Source organism: Mobula birostris, chromosome 7 (genome assembly GCF_030028105.1).
Source record: "Mobula birostris isolate sMobBir1 chromosome 7, sMobBir1.hap1, whole genome shotgun sequence".
In the NCBI taxonomy this organism is placed as follows: Eukaryota; Metazoa; Chordata; class Chondrichthyes; order Myliobatiformes; family Myliobatidae; genus Mobula; species Mobula birostris.
In genome coordinates, this window is record NC_092376.1 from 86975809 (window position 1) to 87002790 (window position 26982).

A 26982-nucleotide genomic window follows, 5' to 3' on the forward strand; every position below is an offset into this window, starting at 1 on the left:
AAGACAGCTTACTTCTGGAACAGAATTAGTGATACTTTCCTGCTCAATAGCACCCAGACAACAATTATTTGGAACTCTCCTTTAAACATTATAGATATTAACAGTTAAGATTACAGTGTTCCAGAGGAGTACGTATTATGAATTGGATGAATTCCTTCTGCGTTAACTGATCATCCACTGTAGAACCTTTCCCTAAATCCATTTTTAATCTGAAATCATTGGTGTCAAATCTTCCTTTTATTCAGTTTGTTTCCTGAAAGCATTATAACATCTTTCCCTATCTGAGAAAATCTTGTCCAGATTTTATTAACCTTATTGACTGCATTTGGTCAGGGGCAGCTCACATGGTATTAAACTTGCTATAGGGAGCAAACTATAAAGAATAACTAATTTTACTTCTTGAAGTGGACATATTTTAGCAGGGCAGTTTGAAAGTGTCATAATCTTTGAACAGCCCAACTGCAAAGGTTAAAATAGTTATCAATAGACTGCTCCCCAGGCTTTGTTTGATTATCTTCATTAGATATATTATTCTATAGTATCACTCTGTGATCCTGTTGAGGAAACAATGGAGATAACATTATATACATCAGTGCTATCTCGATGGCCCTTTGTAACCAAAGCAGGTGATTTGCAGATGCTATGTGTGTATAATTTGAGTTGATAGCATCAGCATGTTATCAGTAATAAAGCAATTAAACTTGGCATGTACAATGTCCAAAATCTGAAGTAATCTAATTCAATGTAATTTGGCCAGTATGCTATTTGAAAGAAGATCATAGTCATTATTTTTAACTCATTGACACTATAAAGAAAAAATAATGTTGTTTGCACCAAAGGGAAAGTTTACCTGTTTAAAGTCAAAATAGCAATTATGATTCAAACTTTGTTTTATGTGTCATTAGGTTATTCAAATACATTAACATCAAGAACAAATTGTATCAAACACTAACTTTGGAGAGTAGAACCCCCCACCCTTGTGAATTCCAAGCATTTGTTCTTTCTTAACCTGATGAGCACACTAGAATAAACAGCTTAGTTTGGTAGATCAAATTAAGAAAGCATCTGCAGGATTTTAGGCAGAGTAATGCCTCTGCTTATCTCAGTGTGTAATAAATTTGATTTCCTTCACCCCATTTGGGTTTTGATGTGCTGAAGAAATCCTGTTGTAATATTAATTTGTATAAATGATTTGTATAAGTGCATTATTTTGGATTTTGAGGTCTTTTTGTCTCATCACTGGAACTTAATTTGTATTCTAACTGTTGATAGTTGATGCATGAAGTAATTGTATCATAACTCAACAACGTAAACACAGAGCCATTTCAGCAACCACCACTTTACAGTCTAGGGCTTGGGACCTCTGCCAGACTTGTAGGAACAGAGTCCTCAAATCATGTCCCCATCCTTTTCCCATCAGCTCAGTAGGCTGATTGTATGCCTGCAGAATATTTTCACTAAAATCCTAGCTCTAGAATATTGAGTTGCTTTTTTTTAAAAAAAAGGAAATCACATTAAAGCTTATTTGGAATTGTTTGCATGTCCACAAGGATTGTAAGAAAGCATCTTTCTGTTCTACTTGTAAACAGCTACATATTTTTATTTGATTTGATAGCAATTAGCTTGCATGGGTCAGACCTTCACTGTGGAATGTCAGATTTATTTCAGAACAACTGTGTCCTTATCACAACCCCCAAGCAATCTGCTTCAGCTTTCTGGAGCAGTTTTGAGTGGCAGTTGGGTTGATGGGACTCTATTTTAAACCGTTCTATTTTGTTTCACCTTTGTCAGCTCAGTTCTTACAAACTGGAGCAAACAAAAGGAGCGAGAGAACAAAAACTGGGAAGATAGCCAATATAACTTCAGATTCTTGTTTTGTACAAGGTCTGTAAGTCTTTTACATCAAAGCAGTGGCTTTGAAAGCTCCAAATGTACCTGTTGAAGTCTTTTATCGTGGTAAGTGAAAGAATTCGGTTGGGTTCTCTCAAAAAATAGTTTCCAGCGCCTTTTCAATTGGCCTTTGGCCAAAAGGATATCTGAGAACATGACTACCGTGAGATACTAACCACTGCTGAGAAATTTGTATCTGTGGGTTCTATTCTGGTTTTGATAGACATAGCTTATAACAGAAATGACATGTGTTGCACTTTATTGCTTTATCTTATTATTTTCTCAATTTATGCACATTTCAAAACTATTTTCAAAAATTTGCTGTCATGGATATTTCATAGAACAGTTTTACAATTTAGTCAAACAGTGAATATGAGTGGAATGCATTAATATACTGCTAGCATTGGAAAAAAGTTTGGTTCTAACCTTTTTAGAATTGGATCCTATCACTCTTCCAAATGTTTACTGCTGTCAGTGAAGTTCTTTGTGGGTTCTGTTTAATTGCACAGCAATGAAAGTTGGAAATGTAATATGTACATGGCCTGTAAATCTAAATTTAGGAGAAAGAAATGGTAAGTTAGTGTGATATCAGAACCATGAGTCTGCAAAGCAGAAGTGAGGACATTTGGTTTTAAATCGGGAAATAACTGAAATTTACAGTCTGTGAGTTTTCTACATGGACGAGTGAAATGGACCTCAATTCTCTGGACTTGTACGCAGCTTGGAGACAGCTGGACTGATACAAATGGAAATGTATGCCAAAGAAGATGCTGCATTGTTTGCCAATCTGTACTTGAGCTCAAATTGCCTGCACTTTTCACTAAGATATTGCAGATTATTTATCAGCTGTGAAAATGGGCCTGCGGACCTTGGTCTAGAGCAAGGAGAACACAGAAATAACTGTTAAGGTTTTTCATTAGTAAAAGACAATTATGGTTTGAAGTAATCAAACTGCTGTATTTCCATACCGGTCATGTACAAATAAATAATGTCGTCCTTTCTTTAAACACCTTTTCACTGAGTGACAGTGAAGTAGGCACTCACATATTTTAGAAACCTATATAAAATTCTTAAATTTCCTCATTTAAAAAAATAATTGATGATAAACTTTACAACGTTATTTTGCTGCTAGCTCGTAACAAAGCCTGAGCCATTAAGTTTGAGGCTTTATTGCTAATCAGAACCATCTGTGCTCATGTGTAATAATTGCCCATTGCAAGTACAGTTCATAAACCTGCGTTGAACAGCTTTTAGAGCTGCTGATCATCTAGTGTACTGCTTGCTTGTCACTAATACAAACTATGCATACTCTGCCTACTAGGATCAGTGCTGAGGTATCTATTGGCTACATTAAAGAGAATGCATCTGACCTCCTTGAATGTAAATGCATAACAAGTGAAATATCAGGAAGGATATTGTACATTTTCTGGTATCTGTTCAGGGTATTCACAGTTGAGCACAACTCAGTCCTGGTAGTTGTGAATCTGTGTTAATTTCCTGCAAGAACACTAGCTGTTTTATCAACTAATTCTACAACTAAATTCACTTCATCTAAGATTCTAAAGAAAACGGACATAATAATTATGGATTTTCTTTTTGCCATAGACAAATTTGTCAATTTGATTAAATCAACTAAAAGTAATTGCTGTGTTCAACTTGAATATTTCAAAGCATCTTGAAAGCAAACAGGCAGACTAAATTATAATTTTGCTAGGAACGAGAAATAAGATGACCAGAAATGTATTTTTTAAGCTTGTAGCGTGTGAGAATGAGTGTTCTGATTTGTGGCTGGACTGTCACCAGGAAACTCTAAGATGTAATTGGCTTTTACATTTCCGTCTTAAGTAACTATAACAGATTGTGATTGTTCAAGTCAAATCACATGTTGACAGGTTGCTGATCACAAATGGGTGATGTTACTGGGTGAAACAATCTCCCGCGTACGTCAGATTCACTGATCAATCTTCATTTGTTGTGGTCAGAATTAAACGAGGACAATTTTCACTAATAATTGGTTTGTACACAATTTAGGCTGTAAGGTCAACAGTGGTGCCTTCTTTTAAAATGATATTGCAAACTACCAAATGCATCAAATCCTTTAAAACGGTCTTAACAATTAAAGACATCTAGTGGGAGTCAAAGGGACTGTGTTGACTATATATTATTTAAAATAAAGCCTCCAACAGACTAGTAATCAAATACAAGTCTTGCATTAATACAAAGTCAATATAATAATGCTACAAGTTCACTAAATAAGTGATTGCACTTGTTAAGCCCCTAGAAAGTGGTGGTCTGTCAAAAAATTCAACTGAAGCAATTGGAAGCAAGATCAGGGACGTAGAAAGTTATTTGGTTACTGTCCAAGGACCAAACACTTGTACAATTGCACTAATAAGTAGATTTGAAGGGTCTATTAAGCTCAGAAAAAAATCTAAGTTGACAATCAGATATTAACAATCCAAAAAAACATTTCCATTAATGATTTTTTTTGAATTTTCCAGTATAGGATGAGAATGGTATTATTCAGACTTGGCTAATCCCAACTCCCTTACTCAATTCTTATTCTCTTTGTACCCAGAAATTCTCCGTTAAGGAGTAAAATATTCATGCTGTTGTGTGAGTGCAGATCTGAAGGTTAAGTTTTTCACACAGAAGTGTTGCATATATGGAATGAGCTGCCCAAAGAAACACTGGAGACAAATGCTGTTGGAAACCTTTAAAGGTATTTGGACAGGTTCTTGGATAGGAAATGAGAAGATGGATAATAGCAAGTAAGATTAACACACTGTAGACGGGCATTAAGTTTGTCCAGCATACAGTGGACTGTAATGCCCCATTAAACTATATCTCACATGATTTCCAATGAAATTACGATCTGGTCGAAATCTAAATCTTGCAACCAAAGAATCCAGATCATTACCACCCTGTCTTTGAAGGCTGGTTTTGTTTTCTCTTTTAACTCATATTGTCCTTTGCCGTGTGGCTGCTGTCTTGCAGACCAATGAAATCTAATGCTAGAATCCGTTGTTTGGTAAGGTAAACTGTAGGCTAGTTCTCTTTTGGAAGCATGGTTGTCTGTAAATTAGCTTAATTAGTGCCAGTGACCACTTTGCTAGTGTAGTATGAACGTCATATAAGATTCTAACCTTCTACTTATAATGACAGTTTAAATTTTGGCATTAGGATTTTAACTATTAACAAACTTGTCAGTATGTTAATATTTTGGCAATTGTTTTGCATCAGTCACTGTGAGAATTGTAGAACACTTTACCTGGGTTTGTATTCGTCATGTTTGAGTGGATGTAATTCCTGTGCCTCAGTAATGTCTTTAACATATAAAGAGCACTTCCTACTTTATGAGCATGTATTTGACACTTTCCATAGTCGGTTGTGCATTTTGTTTTCTTAAGTTTGCCAGTTGGCAATTTATTGCCAGTGTGTGCCAGCTCTTAGTTCCATGTCCCTGTGACTAGGTTAAGTGTGTCCAAGCTGTATCACATGCCACTTTATTTTCAGTAGAGGCAAGAGACTGCTAGGCAGATCTCTTCAGTTTGGTTTTAATCCCAGAATTCATGTGTAAAATGTCAAACGTTGACAATCCATGGAATCACTTGCTTGCTAGAAAAACTTGTCAGCAAAATAGTAAACCAAGAATGATAAAATATGGATAAATATAAAATAGTGTGCTTCTGGATATGTGTGTGTATCAATGAATGAAGGCAATGTAGAAGTTTGGTAAGTGCAGATGTAATCCTGTTAATGTGCTTTTTGGATATATGTGTGTATCAATGAATGATACAGTAACTGTGATCCAGTTAAAGGAGTTGAGGTGAATTCTTACAGAAATTTGTAAGCTTTATAAGTAAACCCTTAGCACCGTCACTGCAGCCCCATGCTCCCACCTGGAACCAGGAATATAATCAGGGCCAAAGGCAGGTATGGACAGATCAGAACTTCCTCACTCTGATTTTTAGGCTAACACATCCCAGAATTCCTTTTGTATATGAGTTTCTTTGAGCAGTGCAGCTGGCTAGATTTTTGATTTGCCATTATACTATTGACAATCTATGTAATCTAAGTCTTGATGGAGTATTGGAGGGAAAAATGATGTTTACAAATGGGTAAGAAAATCTTTTGCACTGCTACTGATTATAATTTATTTTTACTGTGCTTGTTATTAGAATTAACAGTCTTCAGTGTTATTGAATAAATTGGATTTAAACAGCCCATGACTGTATTCGAAATGTTTACAGGCTGCTTCCTGCTTTTCTCATTTTATTTATTTTACTTAGTGATACAGCATGGAGAGAGCCTCTCTGTCGCCAACAAATCCCCAACAAACCCAGCTAACACTAACCTAATCACTGGAAAAACTACAATGACCAGTTAGCCTACCCTGTATGCCTTTGATCTGTGGGAGGAAACCAGAGCACCCAGAGAAAACCCACACATACCATGGGGAGGTCGTACAGAGACTCCTTACAAGACAGTGCTGGAATTGAACTGTGAACTTCGGAACACCCCGAGCCGCAATAGTGTCACACTAACCACTACACTACCATGTCATAATAGTGTCACACAAACCACTACACTACTATGCTGTAATAGTGTCACACCTCCCACTACACTACCATGCCGTAGTAGTGTCACACTAGCCACTACACTACCATGCTGTAGTAGTGTCACACTAACCACTACACTACCATGCCGTAATAGTGTCACACCACCCGCTACACTACCATGTTGTTTCCATATTTCTGATCAAGGTAGTGCTGATAACTCAATGCGGTATATTCTACGCAGTTAGAATACCACTTTTTTATTTTGCTAACTCAGACGTCAAAAAATACCATTAGCCAAATATAATTGGTCAAATAGATTCATCCATATTGTAAAGTGCTGTCAGTGGTTTGCTTTCTATCAGCATGTGAGTTCTATCATCTTTTCAGAAACTGACCTGGAGAAGAGTAGATTATTTCTTCCACATAAAGTGTCGTATTGTATCAAGCTATAGGAATAATTAGAGGTGTTACAGAGCATAACGTTAATGAATTAGTGAATCTCCCATGTACTTGGCAAAATGAGCCTCCCACGTGATATAGTTACTGTGTTCACTGTATTTATCAATGCACCAGAATATCTTCATTTTGTATTGAGTCAGGCATTCCCCTTTCTCACTGAAACTAGTTTCAAATGTGTGGAAATTCAGTGCAATTTTATCCGACAGAGATTATAACTTTAATTTCTTTGTAAATGATCAACAGCAATGATTTTGGCCAAATATATTTGGTAATAATATCTAAAGCTAATTCCTAAATATCCTAAAGCTAGTTCCAGTTTAGTTCCAAAATGAAAATTAATTCATGAAATGTCATGATTTTAGTGGATGATTTCACAGAAGAAGGACTTAAGTGGATGCAAAAATATAAAAGTAAAAATCATACTTGAACTGAGCAAACAGCATTGTATATTTTCAGTGATCAACAGAAACCTGCACTAAGTAGTTTCTGATGGGTTTAGACAGAGTGATTATATCCAGAAACAATATGCCAGAGACAAGGATTTCACCTGGGCAAGCAGCACGTCTCTGTGGTTGGGGCTTCCCAAAGCATTATAAAACAAAATGAGGAGCTGCTTTTAAACAATGATGTTTTCACCAATTGCAGCTGTCCCAACAAAGCAAGGTGGTGGAAGGTATCATTGGCCAATGCACATTCAGTATTATCCCTAGAAGGTGGCATTTGAGACGTAGTACAATGTTCCAGCTCATGCACGGTCCGAACAAAAATTGCACCTATAGCAGGGGTCCCAACCTGGGGTGCATGGACACCTTGCTTTGTGTTACTGCTCTGTGGCAGTAAAAAGGCTGGGAGCCCCTGCTGGAGAAAAATAAAACATAGAAAGGCACTTTACACTGTGTATAGATTCTGAATTGCAAACAGAAATATTAGGAAATCTTAATCAAAGAAATGAGGATAAGGATGCAGAAGTTGGGAAGGGGCGAAGTTGCAATCTTAAGGTAAGCCATCGGTGATTGGACGGTGGAAATCGGGGAGGCAAAAGTAGGGCACATTTGAAATAAAACTGGGATTTGTAAAATTGGAGAAGGTATCAGAAATAAAAGTACATCCAAATTCAGGCTTTATTTGAAATACGATGTCACAGAGTGAAATTTGAAATTGTGTAAAATTAATGATTCAGAAAACAGCAAACAGTTTGTCATACACTGTTGATGGTGTTCTCTCTAAAGCTGACTGCAGATAGATTAAAGGAGGTGAATCCTTTAAGGTTCCCTTCAGAAAATCCCTTGATTTGCAAATAAATATATAAGAGAGCTTAATTAAAACATGACGAACTAGTACCCATTTTTCTCCCTGGTAAGTTGCTCCTATGTGCTTCAGAGTTCAGTCGTGTGTTGCTTTGTTTAGTTTCTCTGTAACCACTTACCGGCTTCATGGGGCAAAGACCATTTACCAGTTTAATGGGGCAAAGACACTTTGCCCCATGAAGCTGGTAAATGGTTACACAGCAACTAACCAAAGACACTTGGATCTCGGCCTTGGGGTGTTGTAGCTGCAGCTGCAAGTTTAAGGAGCTGATTCTGGGTATCAACCGGAGCAAATACAACCAAGTTCAAGGATTAGTGATGGTGTATACATACAATGCAACAAATGAAATTTATGGGCATACATCCCCAAGACAAATCAACCTGCAAAACTGGATGTACTTCTCTGAATAAAACAATTTGTAGAACACAGGGCCTTTATTGCAATTTATAAAATCCTCTTGGGTTGAATATTTCAATGAAATAATTTAATTATGAACAGCGATCTCGTCTCCTGTTCTAACCAAAGATATCCAGCTAATTATGTATCTTAAGCTTGCCTTCCATTATACAGGGAACCTGTCATGATGTCAAAGGAAAAAATAATAATTTTAATTCTAAATTATAATATTTTCATATTTTAAAACAGCAATATGAAAATTAGAAATGAGCAGTGGGCATTTATTTTTTGAAAGTTATCATCTTAGAACAGGTTCATGAAGTTGATAGTTTATAAGGGAAGTTGTCCAACAGGGAAGGATCAATGAGAAAAGATGTTCCTTTGATATTTTATCAAATGAAATGTTTTTGCAGCCAGTACGTACCAAGTTGCAGCTTCCTGGAAAAAATAGCGTGAATCTGAATATTTGTGTACTTTGGCATGTGATGTCTATTTACTTACGCGTTCCTCACTTGTGTTTTGTTCTCAGATTTCTACCTAGCAAAGGACTGGTGATGTACCCACAGATAGGAGACAAACTAGATATTATCTGCCCTAAGGTGGATTCCAGGATCACTGGACAGTATGAATACTTCAAACTGTACATGGTGTCAAAAGATCAGGCAGACAACTGCAACGCTGTGCCCAGCCCCACACCATTACTCAATTGCAACAAGCCAGATCAAGATGTCAAGTTTACCATAAAGTTTCAGGAGTTCAGCCCTAACCTCTGGGGATTGGAATTCAAGAAGTATGAGGACTACTACATTATTTGTAAGTATTGCCATTTAATGTATTTTTTTCTTTGAGTACAGCAAAAAGAAATGAACTGCAGTCACGGAAGGCAAAAAGAAATGCTTAAAAAGAACTTCAGATCTGTTCAAGTCACTGGGAGATCAGGAAATGCTGAGAGTGAGTGAAGTTCATTTGAAGTGTAGTCATGGCTGTAACACAGTGGAGCAAGTATGTCAGCTAATTTACACACATCAAAGGCTCTGAAATACCAGTAAATCCTCTTTAGTGATGTTTGAGAGATAAATGTTAGCTAGAATGTGAGAAAATTCAACTAATCTTTTTCAACAATTTCAATCTAGACGTTGCTAGATGGAGCCCGTGGCCAGCAAATCTACCTGTTTCCCCAATTCCCTGTACCCAGAAAGCAGATTCTCTTGGTCTGGATGGATTTGGAGTTGAGCAGTGACAGGCATTTAAACAGAACCCCAGGGTGGCGTGGGTGGGCCAGCATAAACATGTTCAAGAAAGGTCCTGAAAAGTCTGACTAATAGCAGGCTCGTGCTCCTAGCTTTGCTGTATGTCAAAGTATCCAAGCTTGTCACTAATGGGTCACCGAAAAATATTTACAAATGAAATAATTAAGGCCATTTAAAAAGTAAATCAACTGAAAACACTTATAATAGTTTTAAACACTTAAACGCTAAAAATAAAGATGTGAGATAACATACCCTAATTCTCAACTTTCTTTCCTACAACTTTCAATTTCCATTCAAATGAAAGGCATGTGCAGGCCTTCTGTTATCTGGGACATTTCTGCAGGCTCTTGTCCTACCATTGGGCTCCATATGGAGTTGAGCAGGGGAATACCTCCAGGACATTGGCAGTGGGTTTAGCCAGTAAGATTGGACTGCTGTGCATGTGTGTGAATCCCAAAACTTGGCGACATTTAAGCTGAAAGCTGCTGGCCAGCAAATGCCAGCAAAATTATCACCTCAGCAAAATAAGGAAACTTTAAGGTTTCTGATATGTTTGTTTTCACTATATTCTTTTTCGTTCCCGAGCACATTCATTTGAACTCTTTTGCCTCTGTCAACCCCTCATACTGTCCTGCTCTAAAACAGGAAGCTGCCTTTCTGTGGAACCAGCTGCAATTTTCCTTCTGCAATTCATGTTGACTTAATAGCTCTCTGGATTTATATAAACTTGAAAGATAAAAGGGGTGATTTCCTTGTACCCAAAGGACTAAAATAGGCAAACAGAACCAAGATGGATGGCAGTGTATAACACACGTTAATCACTTAAAGGTGTAAACGGAAGTCTTGGCAGGGAAATGTTGCACACTGAATTTCATTCCTCCTTAAAATGTGACTAGAATTGCTGTCTGCAATTCAGTCTCTAATTGTAAAGGAAAAGCCTAATTATGGCCTTGGGTCTTGGCAATTTTTTTAAAAAGTCTAACAGATATTGAGTACAAAGGGAATTAACATACTAATACAAGAAATCTGTAAACAAAAGCAATTTACTATAAAGTACAATAAATTGGCATGGCAATATATGAATGAAAAGAATGAAAATCCATATTTGTTTGCATATTTCCTTAATTGTCTGCATAAGATTCTCAGTTGCAAAAATGTTTCATTCAGAAGCTTTGAAGTGGTTGCTAGAGTTAGCTATTTCTCCACAGGCTGTTTTTGTACATCTATTTAGCTGCTTGCTAAAACAGTGTAAAAATTGTAAAGCAATACATGATGTGCATTAGAAAGAAATTGACAATTTGTAAGAGTTTTCCTCAGTTTCCCAATTAATCTGTACTTGGCCATAGAGATTCTTTTAAGAAAATGAATAGTAAGAATTCTGTTAGATAGAATGATACAATGATATCTGAGTTATTTTCATTTCAGGGAGTTGAGTTCAGATTTTCTCCCATTTCTTCTAATCAGCAACTCTAGTCAGGATTCAATATTAAATGAATGACCATACAGCTTTAATTAGAATGAAGCCATGAAGAGTTGGATATGGATGTATTTTGTATCATTCTGCATGTCTATTAATAGCGCAGAAGCATTCTCAGGCTGTAGTGGATATTGTGTGTATGAATTCCCATGCTGGTGAGTTTCATCTGTTTTTCCAATCAATTATAAATTTGTATATAAAACAATTATATAGCAAGTAGGTTTGAAAAGCTTGGTCGGACTTGTTTACGGCTTGCAAAAAAAGGGTAAAACTACGAAAATTTCCTTTGGAGTCGCCCAGTCTTGTCGTTAGTGCACCTACTTAATTTGCAATTCTTTTGTTCTCTGGTAGGACGTGCTTCTGACTTGGGGGCTAGAAATGAGAGAATATGCAAATGTTTTGGGTCAACAAGTAAATCTCATTAGTTCAGTTTACAGTTGGATTATGATTACTCGCTATGACAGCATTCAGTGTTCTGAAGTGTTCTCTGTAAATGTGGTGTCTGATAGTGTCTGACTTCATTAGATATGTCCAAGTGGCTGCAAAAAGCCAAACCTGGGAGTTATGCCCGACTCTAAAATTTGAATCTTGGTGATGGCTTCTGGCAAGAGCAAACCATCCAAAACTTCTCCAAAAATTATGAGAAATAATCCTAAATTTGTCTCAGAAACAGAGGTTTTGGCATTCAACAAGATGAAACTTGAAGCTATTGTCTTACACGTAAGAAGATTTAAAAGCATACCTTTGGGCCGAAATATGATAGCGTTGTCCTTTACATGATGTGCAGACTGCTCATTTGGCCTAATGGGAGGCTTACAACAGGAACTTTTATTAAGAATGGCCAGAAAACTTTAAGTAGAAATTGTTGTGCTAACACAAAGTTCATTAACACTTAATAATAGAAACAATCTAGGTATTAATTAAATTGTTCTTGTAAGTAGATTTTAATGTAATTTACTGCATTTGAAATTCAGTGATATTAATTAGATTGATGTCTGCCAGTGCATCTGAAAACTAAGTGCAAAAATGAGAAAACGCAGAAGGAAAGACATGTTCAGTGTCAGGACATTAACAAAACAACTTATAGCTAGTTGAAGAGTACTTACTGTTGTAATGTTGGCTATTTGCTGCAATTAATTTCGTGCATTCTGGATAATTGGTCCATCGGTTAATCACGACAGCCGCTTATTTGAGACAACAAAAACTCATCGAGAAAGTAGCCAGCAGTCTCATAATTTATTTGGGACTCTATGCCACTTAATTGGGGCAGGAGACTGTTGCTAAATAGTTTCTAACAGTGTCAGACTTGCATGGCCGTTAGACACTACAGCATGCTTAGAATGAGTAGGTTTTAAATAGTGTTTTAAAATAGTTGTGTGAGCTTGTGTTTTTAAAAAAAAAGCAGTGATTTTGGTCGCATAGTTGGAGAGAAATAAGCAGTAAGACAACTGAGAACTGTTTTGCTCACTGCAATGTCAAGCATTCACGTTTGGAAGTGGTAGAAATGGCCAGGAGTGAAAACCATTTCATTATTACAAAGAATTTGAAGGTTTGACAATCACTTTTAATGTCACAATTGAAAATGAAAATTTGGTGGATGTAGTGGTCAAAAATTTATTGAAGGCATCCACTGTCTGCACTGGATGATGCACTGATTTTATTCATTTACAGTCAATCAAAAGAACACAGCAGTGTATTATGACAATTGCATCATCCGTCGATAACTATAGAGAACTAACTCAGTTTTGTAGTACTGTAGTAGTATTGGTAGTGTTCTAACTTGTTCTGTACTTCATTTAAAAACATTTTTTTTACACAGTTAGATGATAGTTTGCCTTTTTAAAGTACCTTTTTAACTATGAAATGAAAATTTGGCTAATTAGGGCAGCCACTAAATTGGGCCAAAATGTACTGGTTCTGATGTGTCCCAATTAATTTACTGTACACAGCAAAACCCCACATCCATAACTAATCAATGGCTATTGGTTCTGGGTGCATTGGCTTGGATATTGGGAAGAATTTGCCTGTTCTTTTTCAATGATTGCCTCTTAAATGAAAGTTCCCAGAAAGAACATTGGTCTGACATCTCACCTGAAAGATAGCTGCTCTGATTTCTGGAGTGAAATTGAACTTGCAGCTTCTGAACTCAGAGCCATGTGAAAGCAATGGCTGACAATACTACAGCATGAAGAAAAACCTGCTGACCCTCATATAGGCTTCCGCTGGTGATCCATAACAGTTGTGTATTGTGCAGATGCATATGGTGATTCTGCTTTGTTGTTGAGGGTGGCTGTTGCTTCGTACACCCACTCATGAAGGCAGTGTAGAAATTTGGTAAATGCAAATGTAATCCTGTTAACTTCAGCATAAAGGCAGCCACATGATATCAATGAAAGATGGTGTTTTGCAAACATTATATTGTTGCCTTTGATCTAAAAATGCATGACAAACACATGTTTTATTAAAGCAGACAAGTGGAAAATTGCTGCAGATTCTTACCAAGTAAAGATTCTTCTTGTAGATCAGTAAGGTTCATCAGTGGGACACAACCTGACTGTGGCCCTTTATTAAGTTTGCTGGAGTGCTGTTTGTAGTCAAACCAAATAGCTTCATGTATATCATAGTTTTAAAACCAGCCATTGTGCTGCAGAGTGGTGTTTTTTCTCATTAGTTACATTGTACTTCAAACTGTCAGTTGGCATTATCTCAGTGAATGTAGACATCGACTAACCAAGCGATGACCTCCTGCTTAAAACAGTACATTCTGCCTGACTGAAGCCTGCAGGGCAGTCATTGGGTCATTAATATCATTGCGTGTGCTTGCGATTGGACCGTTTTCAGCAGTGAAAGCCATTGGATTGAAAAGGGCTCATTTTAATGCTCCTGAATCATTTTCTATTAACCCTTTAATGGCCTTTCCTTTTGCCATTTCAAATCTAGAATCCCATATACTATCGGATCACAATACTTTTTTTAATGCATGGTACGGTACCATTAAATGATAGCTCCTGTACTTTAAAATGGCAGAAATGTTCCAAAGGTACTTGTGCTGTTGGAAATGTTCAACATGCTTATCGAAATGAACTTGACCACTATTTAACCTGTTTGTTTTAAACATGGCAATACCTCCACCTGAAACAGCAGCAATAGGAAAAACGAGTATATTGCGGTGTGACTGCGCTCTTTAGTAGAGAAAGATTTCTTTAAATAGTTAGCTCAAATAATAGTCAAAGATGTAGCGCCATTGACCTTTACATAACAATCATCACTGGAAATCAGCAGTCAGTCGGGATTAATTCAAAATGGAAGGAAATCAGTCTCTAAATTGGCAGGAAGCTCAAAAATATGAATATCTATAAAAGGAAATGCATGGTGTGAATAGTTTTTAAAATCTTAATTCTTTAAGTTCAAACTACGTATTTTTGATTAATCAACTAAATGAAAGTTGAAACTTTTCATGAACAGGTGCAATTTGGAGTTTTAGGTCATAACAATTAGGATTAACTGATGATCTCACACATACTCTGACTGAGTCTTTGACACTTTCAGACACACACTGGCCCTGAGGTATCTGAACGTATTCTTGTTAATTTAAGAACAATTGGTCCATATGAAATGAGGTTGCAAAGGAGCAAAGAAGGCACATAAGCACACTTGCCTTTGTTGCACAGAACATTCAGTACAGGGATGGTGGTGTTGTGTTGCAGCTGTGTATGACATGAGTGAGAGTGCATCCTGAATTTTGTGTGCATTCTGGTTACTGTACAACAGGACGGGTATGATTCCGCTTGAAGGTGCAGGAAAGGTTCACAAAGATGCCGCCAGGGCTGCAGGCATCCTTATGAATTTATGAGGAGAGGCTGGCTAGGCTTGGAGTGAAAGATGCTGAGAACTGACGATATACAACTTTGCAAAGTCATGAGGAGCACAGATAAAGTGGGTGGTCACAGTGTTCTTCCAAAGGCGGAGTTAGAGGGCTTACGTTTACAGTGACAGGGGGAAAAAGAGGGGCATGTTTCTTTCAGACAGAGGGTAAACTGTCATAAGAAGTGGTCTAGGTGAGTATGGTTACATCACTTGAAAGACATTCGGACAGGGACCTGGATACAACAGGTTTCAAGAGATGTGGGACTAGGTCACAAAGGCACCCTGGCTGGCATGGATGAGTTGAGCCCTAAGCCTCAACTGATGACTCAATGATATCAAGTAAGAAATACTGAATTTGATCTGCGCTAACACAGCGTACAAGGCTATGACAGCAACCATTACTGCATCAAGATTGCTCTTGTGTAATGAGCTCATTTTACAGGAAACTGTTAGCCTTTTCAGCCAACAAATGTATTGCTTGCACAATAATTAGAATTCCATACTTGTAATTTGCTATATGTGGACTTAATTGTAATATTTTCCTTGTATCTTGGCTCTTCTCCCTCTTACAGCCTTCCTCCTGCCAGCGTGCAGCAGCTTAGAGTATGGAACCCTGCATTTCCTGAGCTGGTGTGGTCTGTAGCCGGCCTGGAGACAGTGCATGAATGCAGGAAATAGTATTGCCCTCAACCCTCCCTCCCACTGCTCCCATTTCATCTAGCAGAACTCAGAGGGCTCAGGGAATTTAACCCAGACACTGGAGGATAGATTGGAATGAAAGGCTCTCCTGACCAGTTTTGTGGCAGACAATATTTGGCACAGAAAGAACACGTGTCATGGGTAAAATACCATCCAACTGCTGATAGAAAATCTAAAGCTCTGAATTAAACATCAAGTGGAGGGAGCATAGCTGAAGGTTGTCTTCATTTTTTGCTTTATGCAGTGTTTTTCTATTTTTCATTAACTTCTGTCCAGTAGCTACGTGAGGTCACTTCTCAAAACTGTCTGTGGTGTGTAGAGACGTGCTCATCGCTTGGGAACATTCCCAGCACCCTGTGGAATTTTCCATTTGTGATGTCACGTCAATGCCGAAAAGAATTTCAGATTTTGGAGGTTTTTGAATTTTAGAATTTCAGAAAGGGATGCTCAACCTGCATATGTGATGTCACAGACTGTGGAATAATACTCTTAACTTAAAATTCCACTGTTCACATACTACATGTGACCCAGTACCCTTAGTGATGTTGGCTGACTTCCTGTGAAAATGCTGTACAGAATATTCCAGCTTGTGGCTCTTTTTTTTTTTTTTGACACTTAACTTTAGAGTAAATTAAACTGAGACTTGTACCTCTGTTTCAGTGCCAGTTCAAAATTCCTGTACCATACAGGGCTCACAGGGAGAACTGCAAATGGTACAGGTCTCCTTGGGAGCTCCATAGGGCTCTTACGTAGATTACCCATCCCTGCAGTTTTAGCAGAGATCATCATAAAGGCTAATTTCAGTCTTGGATTTTAAAATTATGTTGTAGAGTTTTAAATGACATGTTGGTTGTTATTTGAATTCCTATAGTAATTATGTTTGCATTCACTATTTATGTAAAAGATGATTGGCTTCAGGGACTCCTTGTCCCTCATTTGGGAAGGTGGTGCTGTTTGCAAACTAACAAAACACAAAAAGGAAGAATCCAAACAATGCTTTTGAGCTGTGAAGTACCATTACTTTTTAATTTCAGAAGTCCAAACTCCTTTACCACAGTGAAAATATTGTCAATCTGTAATGGCTGGTCGCATTTGATCCGTCTTGAGAGCAGTGGCAGATACAGGAGAGTCGTTAAAGGCATGGGAAGTGGCTAGTGTCCTTCTCGCACACTTTCTCTTTGCCGCGGGCAACCTTTGAAGCTCACATTTTGGAAGACAATTGTGGCTCCTAGAATCTGTGCTCATTCAATCAAGACACTCGAGTTTAAAGAATTCCTTGTCGTCCTTGAAGGACTTGGGCATAATGTGGGACAATGACAGCAGAGCTTGTTGCTTCCATTTCAGATAAGTGGCCTTATTGATGAAGGGTGTGGGGGAGGTGAATACTATATTCTCATGCTTACCAATAGAAGGTTAATCTTTGTGAGCTGATTAAAAAAAACTTGCCAGTGTTAGGAATATTCATAGGCACCCACCATGCTTTTGTTTCACAGTATACAGAAATCCCCCAGATGGAGAGAGGCGACTGCATAAAACTTGACATGGCAGTGACCTTTCTGTTAGCTAGACAAATCAAATTGCCCATGTCAAGCGACCCACTGTGTTAAAGGCACTGTGGTGTCTCTTCGACACATACAAGCGCTGGAAAATCTTCAGTCCATTTAGTCACCTTATTTTCTTTTATATAACTGCAGGAAGTTTTTCATATCTGATGAAAATTTTTAATGCGATGCTACTTTGAAATACAAAAGCATTCCCAGATATAGTGTAAAAAAAGAACTTTCTTAAAAGGCATAAAATTGGATCAATTCCAATTTATGACAGTTATCAAGTGTCATAACTAAAGAAAGCACATAATAATACTGACATTTGAATGTAGCATAACTAATTTAGGGGGTTAAAACATCGGATTCACTGCTGGTAGATGTTTTATTAGATACATGCTAATTAGTGGAAAGGTTTAAACTAGAAATGGCACTCATTTGTGTTTTCTGCACTTCTGACGGTGGTGAATAGGTCCCTGGTTGTTTTTGCCACCAAGACGGCTTATATTCCTTTTGGTATTCTTCAGCATTCAACAGTTCATCTGTGCTGTGTAATCCAGTTACTCCATGTCTAGTCCCAGTTCCTATAAAATTATTTTTACATCATCGCAGACCAAACAAGAGTGCATTTTGTGGAACATACAGAGTACAAAGAACTGTGTTTTCTTTATTCATCAAGAAAAACTGAATAGGGATTACAAGTGGTGCAGTTCAATGGGCCCTTTTTCCACAGTCTGCTTTACAAAAGAGGGATTTTTGGGGGAGGAGCCCTTGTCATTCCTACTCCTTGTTGCAGCAAGCTTAAATGTTACATTCAATTTATTTCAACCTTCCGTGTGAACATTGCTTTCTGCTTAAAAAGCTGGTGTATTGTCCTTGAGATGTCATGAGCAGCTGATGTTAGATAAATAAATGTGGTTTTACATTTGCTCTATGATCTATAAGTCAATTTGATAAATCAAAAACACATCAACCACTGATCTGTGCCATTAGGTTGACTTATGAGCAGGACTAATGATTAATGAAATACTAACTATTAGGTACAGAATTCTTGGCAAATTGAGATGGACTTTTCTTTTTCTAAGTTTTCCCAGAGAAGTAAATAAAAACAGCAGTTAGAGGATGTTATCACTGAGCTGTTTTCAGACTTAAATAGAAAAATAATCAGTTGGGATTTTGCTCTTCCACAATAGCAATGCAGTATTTTAAATTATATGTTTTTTCATTTCATTCCTGTGAAACAACGCTGATGCTAAGGGCTTAGTTTGTTGCCGATGTGAATGCATGTGTCTTTGTTTGCACACTGGGGAAGTGGGCAATGTAGGCAAATGACAATGCAAACACTAAATCAAAATCCCAATTTATACTTCCACCTGTGTCAAGGACCACGCAAAACTTGAGCATCTACCTTCCTGAGATAACTTGGAAGTTGTGTTTCTTTTAGAGATACAGCATGGTTACAGGCTCTTCTGGCAAAAATGAGTTCTTGCCACCTAGTGACACACACGTGGCCAGTCAACCCACATAATCTTTGGAATGTGGGAGGAAACCGGCACGGCCGTGGGGCGAATGTACAAACTCCTTACAGAGAGCGGTGGGTTGGAACCCAGGATGCTGGTGCTTCAGTATTGTTGGTCTAACTGCAGTGTTTCATCTGGCCTAGTTTTCTAACTCTGAGCTCCTTCACCGGAAGGAACTTGTCCTGAAAAGGACTTTGATAGCCTCGGATAATAAATCCACCCCAACACTTTTAGGTCAAGAAGGCCTGGCATCAGGCTGCCTCACCTCTGGGCTGGGTGGCTGGGAAACGGCAACTGTGGCACAGGCAAGGGTAGCAGTGGCAGGATCTGGAACATAACTACTCAGAGAGGCTGGCAGATCTGTGCTGCCGAAAACCAGTCCTCATTCAAGCCAGTGTGTTGGCAGTCCTTGCGCAGTGTTTTGCTGAAGAATAGCATTCTAGAATGCCGGAGCACACTGAAAAAGCCTCTTTGAACATTGGTATCTAAACCCATAATAGCAGATGCAGATGCTGGGCTTGGAGTTTGAACGGGTATGGCAGACGAATGAATTTCCAGTGTGTTGAGTGGAGGCTAAAGCATTGGCTCTGGGTGCTGTGTGATATTGATAGTCATCAGCAAGTTTTAAGACAGCTGCTCATTAGGCTGAAAACAAATGGGATTTATTTCTGTACAAAGCCTAATGTAAAGTTAGAGCTGGTCTGTCTCTATGACATTGCACATAGTCCTCCCAGAGCCTACCAAGGATTTCATTCTGTATTCCTGTGCTGTTCATATTGATTTGAGAATGAAGGGTAAGTGGATTTGCATTTAAAGAATGCTGTTCCCATCTATTTCAAATGTCCCAACATCTTTTACACTTCATAATTATGTAATTTGCTGTATCATCGCAGAAAAGGCTACCAATCCTAGCTCCTAGCACAGAAAATTCCCATAAACAGGAGATATTCATACTTTAATGGTTCTCAATGTTTTAATCAGCTTCATATCAAAGTGAAGTACAATGTGCAGATTCTGTTAGTTCATGGATGAAATTTAGCCTCTGTTTTGGAAAAGCTGGTGGAGGAATCACCAAGGGTTAATCTTTAAACTATGTAAAGGAGTTGTTTACATCTTGAGAGAAAAGGCAAGACCTTGGTTTAACGCCTCATCTGAAAGGCAGCATTTCAAAGGAGAAATCCTTGCCTAGTACTGAATTCTGAATCAATCTTAATTTTTCCACCTGAGCCTCTCGAATAGAGCTTGAATTTTAAAAAAAGTTTTGACTGAGAGGTGGAAGGTTTACCAACTGAAGGTGATGTGTTTGGTGAATACTGCACGGTGTATCTGGAAGATGTGCCTATTGTGGTTGCATAGCGGGCAGTACATTGAAGCGTTAAACAATGTGAAGCTCCGAAGAGCGGCAAGTGTGTGGAGCTCGGTGGAGAACAATTAATGTGAGTTTGAGTCCCAGTTGATAGCAGTTCTGGTGGGGATGTTGTGATCTTTGCAGCATGCACCTTTAGACCTTCACCCCTGGTATGAGATCTCTTGTACCATTGCATCAGATGTCCATGAGGTTGCATTATTTTAATTAACATTGGAAGGCTTGCTGTCTTTAGGCCCTCTGCAGGACGAGGATTTCTCTTCTCTCCTTTACCACCAGTACAACAATGCATCCACTCTGCCCATGTATTGCTGCAGCTCTTCAGAATGGTATCAACCACTGGTTTCATCTACTGATAGCATTCATCGTCAGAGGCTTCTAACTTTCGAACTGAAGCTGGAATTAATGTGCCAAGGCTACCTGGTCTGCAAAATCATGGCAATGAATGGAGAGCTTGAGCTGAATGTACATAGATTGATCCATAAGTTACCATCCCAGGGTACGTATTCCAACTTGGCCTCAACAGCTTTAACATGCTGGTTGTTTATCTTTCAGTACTGGACGAGCACTTAAAGAAGGAGGTGGCTTTCGCTAGCTTCCTGCATTGTTGCAGATCTCTCTGTTTCCAGGCTGAGGCTTACGAGACGTGACATTTTCACTGCGATGTTCTAGTGGCGTTTGAAAGGTGAACATGTGAGCTGCTATTCTACTGTTCTGAATTCGCCACTGTGTTACTTATCTGAAGAGCTGACAGAAGATAGCGGCTCCTGAGTCTTGTTCAGAGAACAAGGAAGTAACTGGGCATGAATGGGACGGCTATGGTCCCGGTGCAGGTCGATAGGAGTAGGCAGTTTCAATGGTTCAGCACAGATTAGATGGGCTGAAGGGCATGTATCTGTGCTGTACATTTCTATGACTATATACTTGGAATGTTTTGTGAAATAAAGCATAGATGATACAGAAGGAGAATAAAACTGAAGTCTCTGTTTTTGGTAGCAAAGTGAAGAAAACAACACTGCAGGCAGTGCAAGTCTGAAAATTATCGAAACATTTGGTGAATCAGACAGCAGCTGTGGAAAGAGAAACAGTTAATGTGTCTGGTCCAAAAACTTTTGTAGAGTCTCAGACTAATTGTTTCTTTGTCCTGATATACTGAGTGTTTCCAGCATTCTCTGTTATGCTTGGCAATCTTGTGTTTGAAATGTTTTACTTGCAGTGTATAATGTTTATCTAAATCATATTTATATGTTAAAATATTTTTATGTACAACACTTCCCAAGAGTTTAAATTTAAAATAATGGTTCCCTGGTTTAAATTGTCATCTGTTGTGATGTGAGGCAGTACTTTGTAAGATTAAATCCAACTAGATGTGGCACCATCATATTAACACATCCAAAGAACTTTAGTCAGATCAGCAGCATGTGGCTAACAGCTGGATAGGTATTGTCCAGCATTTCAGCAGGCTGTAATTGACTATTGGCAAATGCACATCAGTGCATGTTCCAGTGGAGAAGAGGCGATGTCTTGATCCATAAAGTATCTATAGTGAAGGGAGAATGGATTACAATGTGTGTGGGAAAAATTAGCACTTGTATTTAAAGTTCACATTAATGTACCAATGATGTACTTTTCTTTGAAGTGTAACATATGAGATCTAGAAACCAACGTGCACAAGCTCCCAAAAATAGCTGGAGGATAATGAGAAAGTTGAGGGATTGATGTTGGATAAGCTAATGGGAAAAAATGGCCTGCTTTTCTCAGAGTGACACTTGATCTTTGGTATTTACCTGAGAGAGCAGCCAGTGCCCTGGCTTAATTGCAAGGTGGGGCTTTTATCTGTACTCAGCCAGGACTACAGTAACAGCCTGAGTTTGTTACTCCTGCCTCTGGAGTAGGGATTGATTATAATCCTATTGATTCTCCATTGAGGCAAAGCTAAGGCCTGTGGCAGAGTGCAGCCATCTCGCTGTGTACGTGTTAGGTGTATAAGACAAGAGATACAAATGCTCCAAAAATCTGTGTGGGGAAAATTAATCGAATGTCAGTTTCAGAAGGCAAAAACACAAAAAATTGTCAGCGTGCAATCCATTCACCTTCTGATTAAGTGTCAGTATCCCATAGAGTAGATTCTTTCTGCACTTCAGAAAGTAAAAAGCACAGATTTCCACAGCTGGCTCTGCAGCTGGACTTTCAGAAGTCTTTTTTTTATTAAGAAATTAAGCTTTGGAATGCAGACTATCTCCATTGAATTACTTTACCCTCTCCCTCCCCCTTTTAATTTTCTACTGCGAATTAGCTTGAGCTGCTGATTCATTCTGATAGAAAACAAGTGCTCCCCCGCAATTTTTTTTGAAGGGAGTGTGAGAAGCTCTTCACCATATTTCAGTTTTGAAATCTCTGGATCATGACCTTTAATAATTGGCTGAGCCACGCTGAATTCAAGTAATGCACCTGGCATTGACCAGCAAGCTGCAGGAAAATGGAGGCCTGCTTTACAGCTGAGCCTGCAGTGGTGTAAAAGTTGCAGATGCAACATCCTGACTAATCTGAGTCAAGTAGAAATTATTTTGTGTTGCAGAGATTTTGGAAATGAAGTGGGGATTGGGTCGGCCCAGGTTCCTCAGATTGCTGACAGTGAAAGCAAGGTTTCAGGCACAAATCTAAAACTGTATTCACCCAGTGATTAAAGAGCTCTGCTGACCTGAAAGCCCAGATAGCCAAGTGTACATGTAGTGCAGTTAGTTTATGAAGCAGTCTCCGGAGAAGCAGAATAATAATACAGTAATCAAATGAAGATGTGTTAAAATGTGATATTACTTGCTTTCCATTGGGGTTGGGGAGAATTCAAGAGTGGCATTTGTATAAGCCTGTTCCCTTTCTGTTCATTAATTCATATAATCATCTCATTTTAAAATTGTGTACCATTTTGACAGGAACCTTATAACAGCGGCTGGAGTTGTTGCAGTTTCTGACAGGTGCAACAGCTAGATAAAGAGTAAGAAGCCGGCAGTAATATTGTTCTCATTGGAATTATGATGTAAAACGCATCCTTCCTTCTCTCCATCACAATGAACCTCCCTCCCCCTCCCCCACCGACTCTAGCACTTCTCCTCAATTCATTCAACCCTTGCGTAGACCAGCAGCACCGTTACAGTGCAAAGTGGTGCAATCTGGCCAGAAGCACGTTACTGTTATTGGTTCAGATCAGTTCCGTTGTCTTTGCAGCAGCTCGCTTTCTTAGTTTTAACACTGTCATGGCTCAGTCTGTTGTGGGCCTACTTGATTGTCGGATTACCTTCAGTTAACGTTGCGAGCTGTTATTATACAGTATTTTTCTCCACTCACATAACACCGTTGGGTTTTGATTTATTGATTAAAAACTTAACTCTGTAGAGTAGAATTGTACTGCTACATCTAACATCTTAACATGGTTTTACCAATGAGAAACTTTAGGGATTTAGTTGGATGAGCAGGCCAAGCCCTCAGCCTGCAAATCTTACATTAAGCAGTTTGTGTTGTGAATGCTGTATTGCAGAAATACTGAGATGTTATTTTGGGATTTCAAGTATACTATAGTACTGTCTTTTACAACTGATAGCTTCCCATAATGTTGCTGAAAGAATTACGCAGTTGAAGGATTTATGATGGCAAACTGGTACAAGTTTATTTTGTCTGTCTGAATGTGCAGTGCTGCTGCCAGGTCTCTGAAATATGGAATTGCCTTGAAAAGCCAATTGACTTTTTTATGAATGTGCTATTTTGCTTTGGAAATGCTATGTAAGGATCTACTGGGGATTTAAAATTCAAACCCATAGATAACTTTCTAAAACAGTTAAACTGTTGATGTGGGAGCAGGTTACTGCTGAAAGGCTGAGAAACTGAACTTAAAAGGGAGGGGCACAGATGATGTTTAATTAGCAGTCAGTCTCTTACAAAACAATGGTCTGTTGGGAATACTTTGCACTTGCTCCTGTACACGGGCGCGCACGCACACACGCGGACACTGACACGTGCATGGACGTGCACACACAGGGATGGACACAGACGGACACACATACACACCTTTCAAAATACTGCTGAGATGAACCTGGTATCCTGGATGATTTGTCTGCATTACCAAGCACAGAGCCCAGCTTTGGTCATACCTTGAGCCCATGTTGTCGCATATCTGAGGCAACGGTTAAACAGTCTCCATTAGTTTTATAAATAATTCCCTCAGCACCCCTGTGGACAACATTGCAGTGTGAAGCCAGTGAGGAGAGTCAGATTACTTCCAGAAAACATGTTTTTTTTATTATTTCTCCAATGCAAGGTTTGAATCCACCCCATTTACAAAAACCCTCCCACCCCAGAACTGAGAAAACATCACCATCTCAGTAAACATAGAGAATTAAATAAGATTGTTATTTGTAGATTGCTGATGGCTTTGTTGCTTGGCTTCTGTCACATTGGGCAATTAAATTTTCATGAATTTTGAATGTGGTACATTCAAGTTGTCTTGCTGAGGTGGCTGCTTTGCATGTGGACCTGTTGAGCAGGCCACGTCCTGTGCCTGAGCCTGGTTCAGAGCTAACAAATAGCATGCAGATCAAGGCACTGACTTCCTTCTGATAACCGTCCAGCCTAGGTGGTGTTACTGGAACAGCGAGAGAAAGGGACCAGAATTTCCTAATAGTCATTACTTGGGAAAAGCAGGTAGTGAGAGAGGCATGGGGAGGAAACAAAGAAGAAAACCTGAAGTAAGAAGCTGATTAGCAACTTACAAGAAATTACAGTGAAGTCTGTAATTTGTGTTTGTGATAAGACATTTGGCTCAGCGAAAGTCTGCACTAAAAGAATTTCAGACAGTCTGATTAAGTGTTTACACAGAAGGTTCCCACAATATAACTCGAGAGTCAGCAAATTTTAAATCAGAAAGAAGCTACATGTAATATTCAAAATTGTGAGGCCTCCGTTGATCAGGGATGTTGTGTTCTGGCTGTCTAGATCTGCAAGCCTGGGCAGTACGATATGGACAGCAAGCTGTTGACCATGTAGCAAGCTCCCCCTCTTCACAAATCTGATAAACCCAAAGGAACAATGAAGACCGATGTAGTTTGGCACCAGCAGTGTCGCAAGAGTTGTGAGTCAGTGTTAAACTCAACGTAGGACTACCTTAGGGACTCCAGCTCTGGACTTTTCCTTTGGGGTTTACTCCGGAAACCTTCCCCATGAGTGGATACAGCCACAAGGCAGCGGAGGTTTGAGATCAGAGTTTTCTGTCTTCTAGATGAGCTGCCAACCATGGATGCTGAACCCCATCTGCCTGAAGTGACAGGTTTTAAGAGGCCAGTAACCCACCTTTGCTCCTTCTCCTCTCAGTAGAAACTGTTCCATTGGGCTGAGTAGCTAAGCCTCACGTGAAGGCCAGGAGCTGGACTTGGTTGTCAGAGGCTATTTGAGACGCACACCATTGGGAGCGTTGTGTAGGTAGAGGAACTTATCCCCGCTACCACTCCCAGCCACAACAACCTTGAGAACCAATCTAGATTAAAAATGATAATCGCATATTTTTCAATTCTATATCCTTTATATTAACTATTTTTGAACTGAGCTGTAAGGTCTGTCATGATTCATGTCATTTTCCTTCAAATATTACTGAACTCTTGTTCCCATTTAAGGGTGAATTGTAAGTTTTCAATATTAATTCTTAACTGAGTAGATATAGCCTTGAATGGCTTGGTTAATATAGTTGATCCTTAGTTAAGAATGTCCCTCTTCTCAGTTATCCCAAAATTAATTTAATGCCACATTGGCCCAAAAGGCATTTTTTAAGTTCATCGCTGGTGATTGGTGGGGAGAGTTGAGCTGTCATCAAGTGGGAATGGATGTTACTCTCCCACCAACTTTGTAAAGAGGATTCATTGTAGCTTCATTATTGTATTTCAGTGGCCTCGTCACATGCACACAGTTTGCAATGGTGGGCAGTGTTCACAGAGATGCAGCTGTGAAGAATTGTTCAGCATTTGTTTAGCTTCACTAGTAAATGGGCCAACACTGATAGAAAAGGCAACACAACACTGCACACGTGAGTTTTTTAGGTCATTTGGTTAATGGGAAATTTTGATCTATAGAATAATTTGATCTTTTAGAGCCCATAAATGTTTTATTTGAGTGTTCATTTTTCGTTTAAGCAGTAAACAGTGATATGGTGCCTTGGAGGAGTTCCTGTATTGGTAGAAAAATTAATCCACATAAATAGACATGTTTATTAGCCCCAGGTGGTCTGCAAAGTTGTAATTTCAACTGTATGCATTAATCTAGGAGATTTACACTGTCAGGCCCACGAACACCCTTGCCTGCATTATACACTTAATGGTGTGTTTGGTACTTGTGTTGTCGCTAATACGGTAAGATTCTGTTGTTCTCTCAGGGAAGAGATCCCATGGCATCATTCCAAGATGAGCAGGGCAGCCTTCCCCAGTGCACTGGCCAACATTTAGCTTGTAAACAGAAAACTGAAAGAAAATTATCTAACTGTTTCAGTTCTATGCATTAAGCCGCTTCCTTTTTTTTGCAATATTAGGGCAATGAATGCATTTTAAAAGTATTTGATGTCAGGCACTTTAAGAGATGCTAAAAATTTGAATGGCACAATGTAATGG

The 26982-nt window shown here is 38.8% G+C and overlaps 1 protein-coding gene across 2 annotated transcripts in view; it reads left to right on the forward strand.

Annotated features, from left to right (window-relative positions):
- Positions 1-26982, forward strand: part of LOC140200331 (ephrin-B2-like) — a 50550-nt gene that overhangs the window by 14512 nt on the left and 9056 nt on the right. For both annotated transcript variants that reach the window (XM_072263513.1, XM_072263514.1), the window contains exon 2: positions 9145-9428. In XM_072263513.1, the coding sequence (XP_072119614.1) occupies positions 9145-9428 (284 nt within the window). The remainder of the gene's footprint in view (positions 1-9144; positions 9429-26982) is intronic.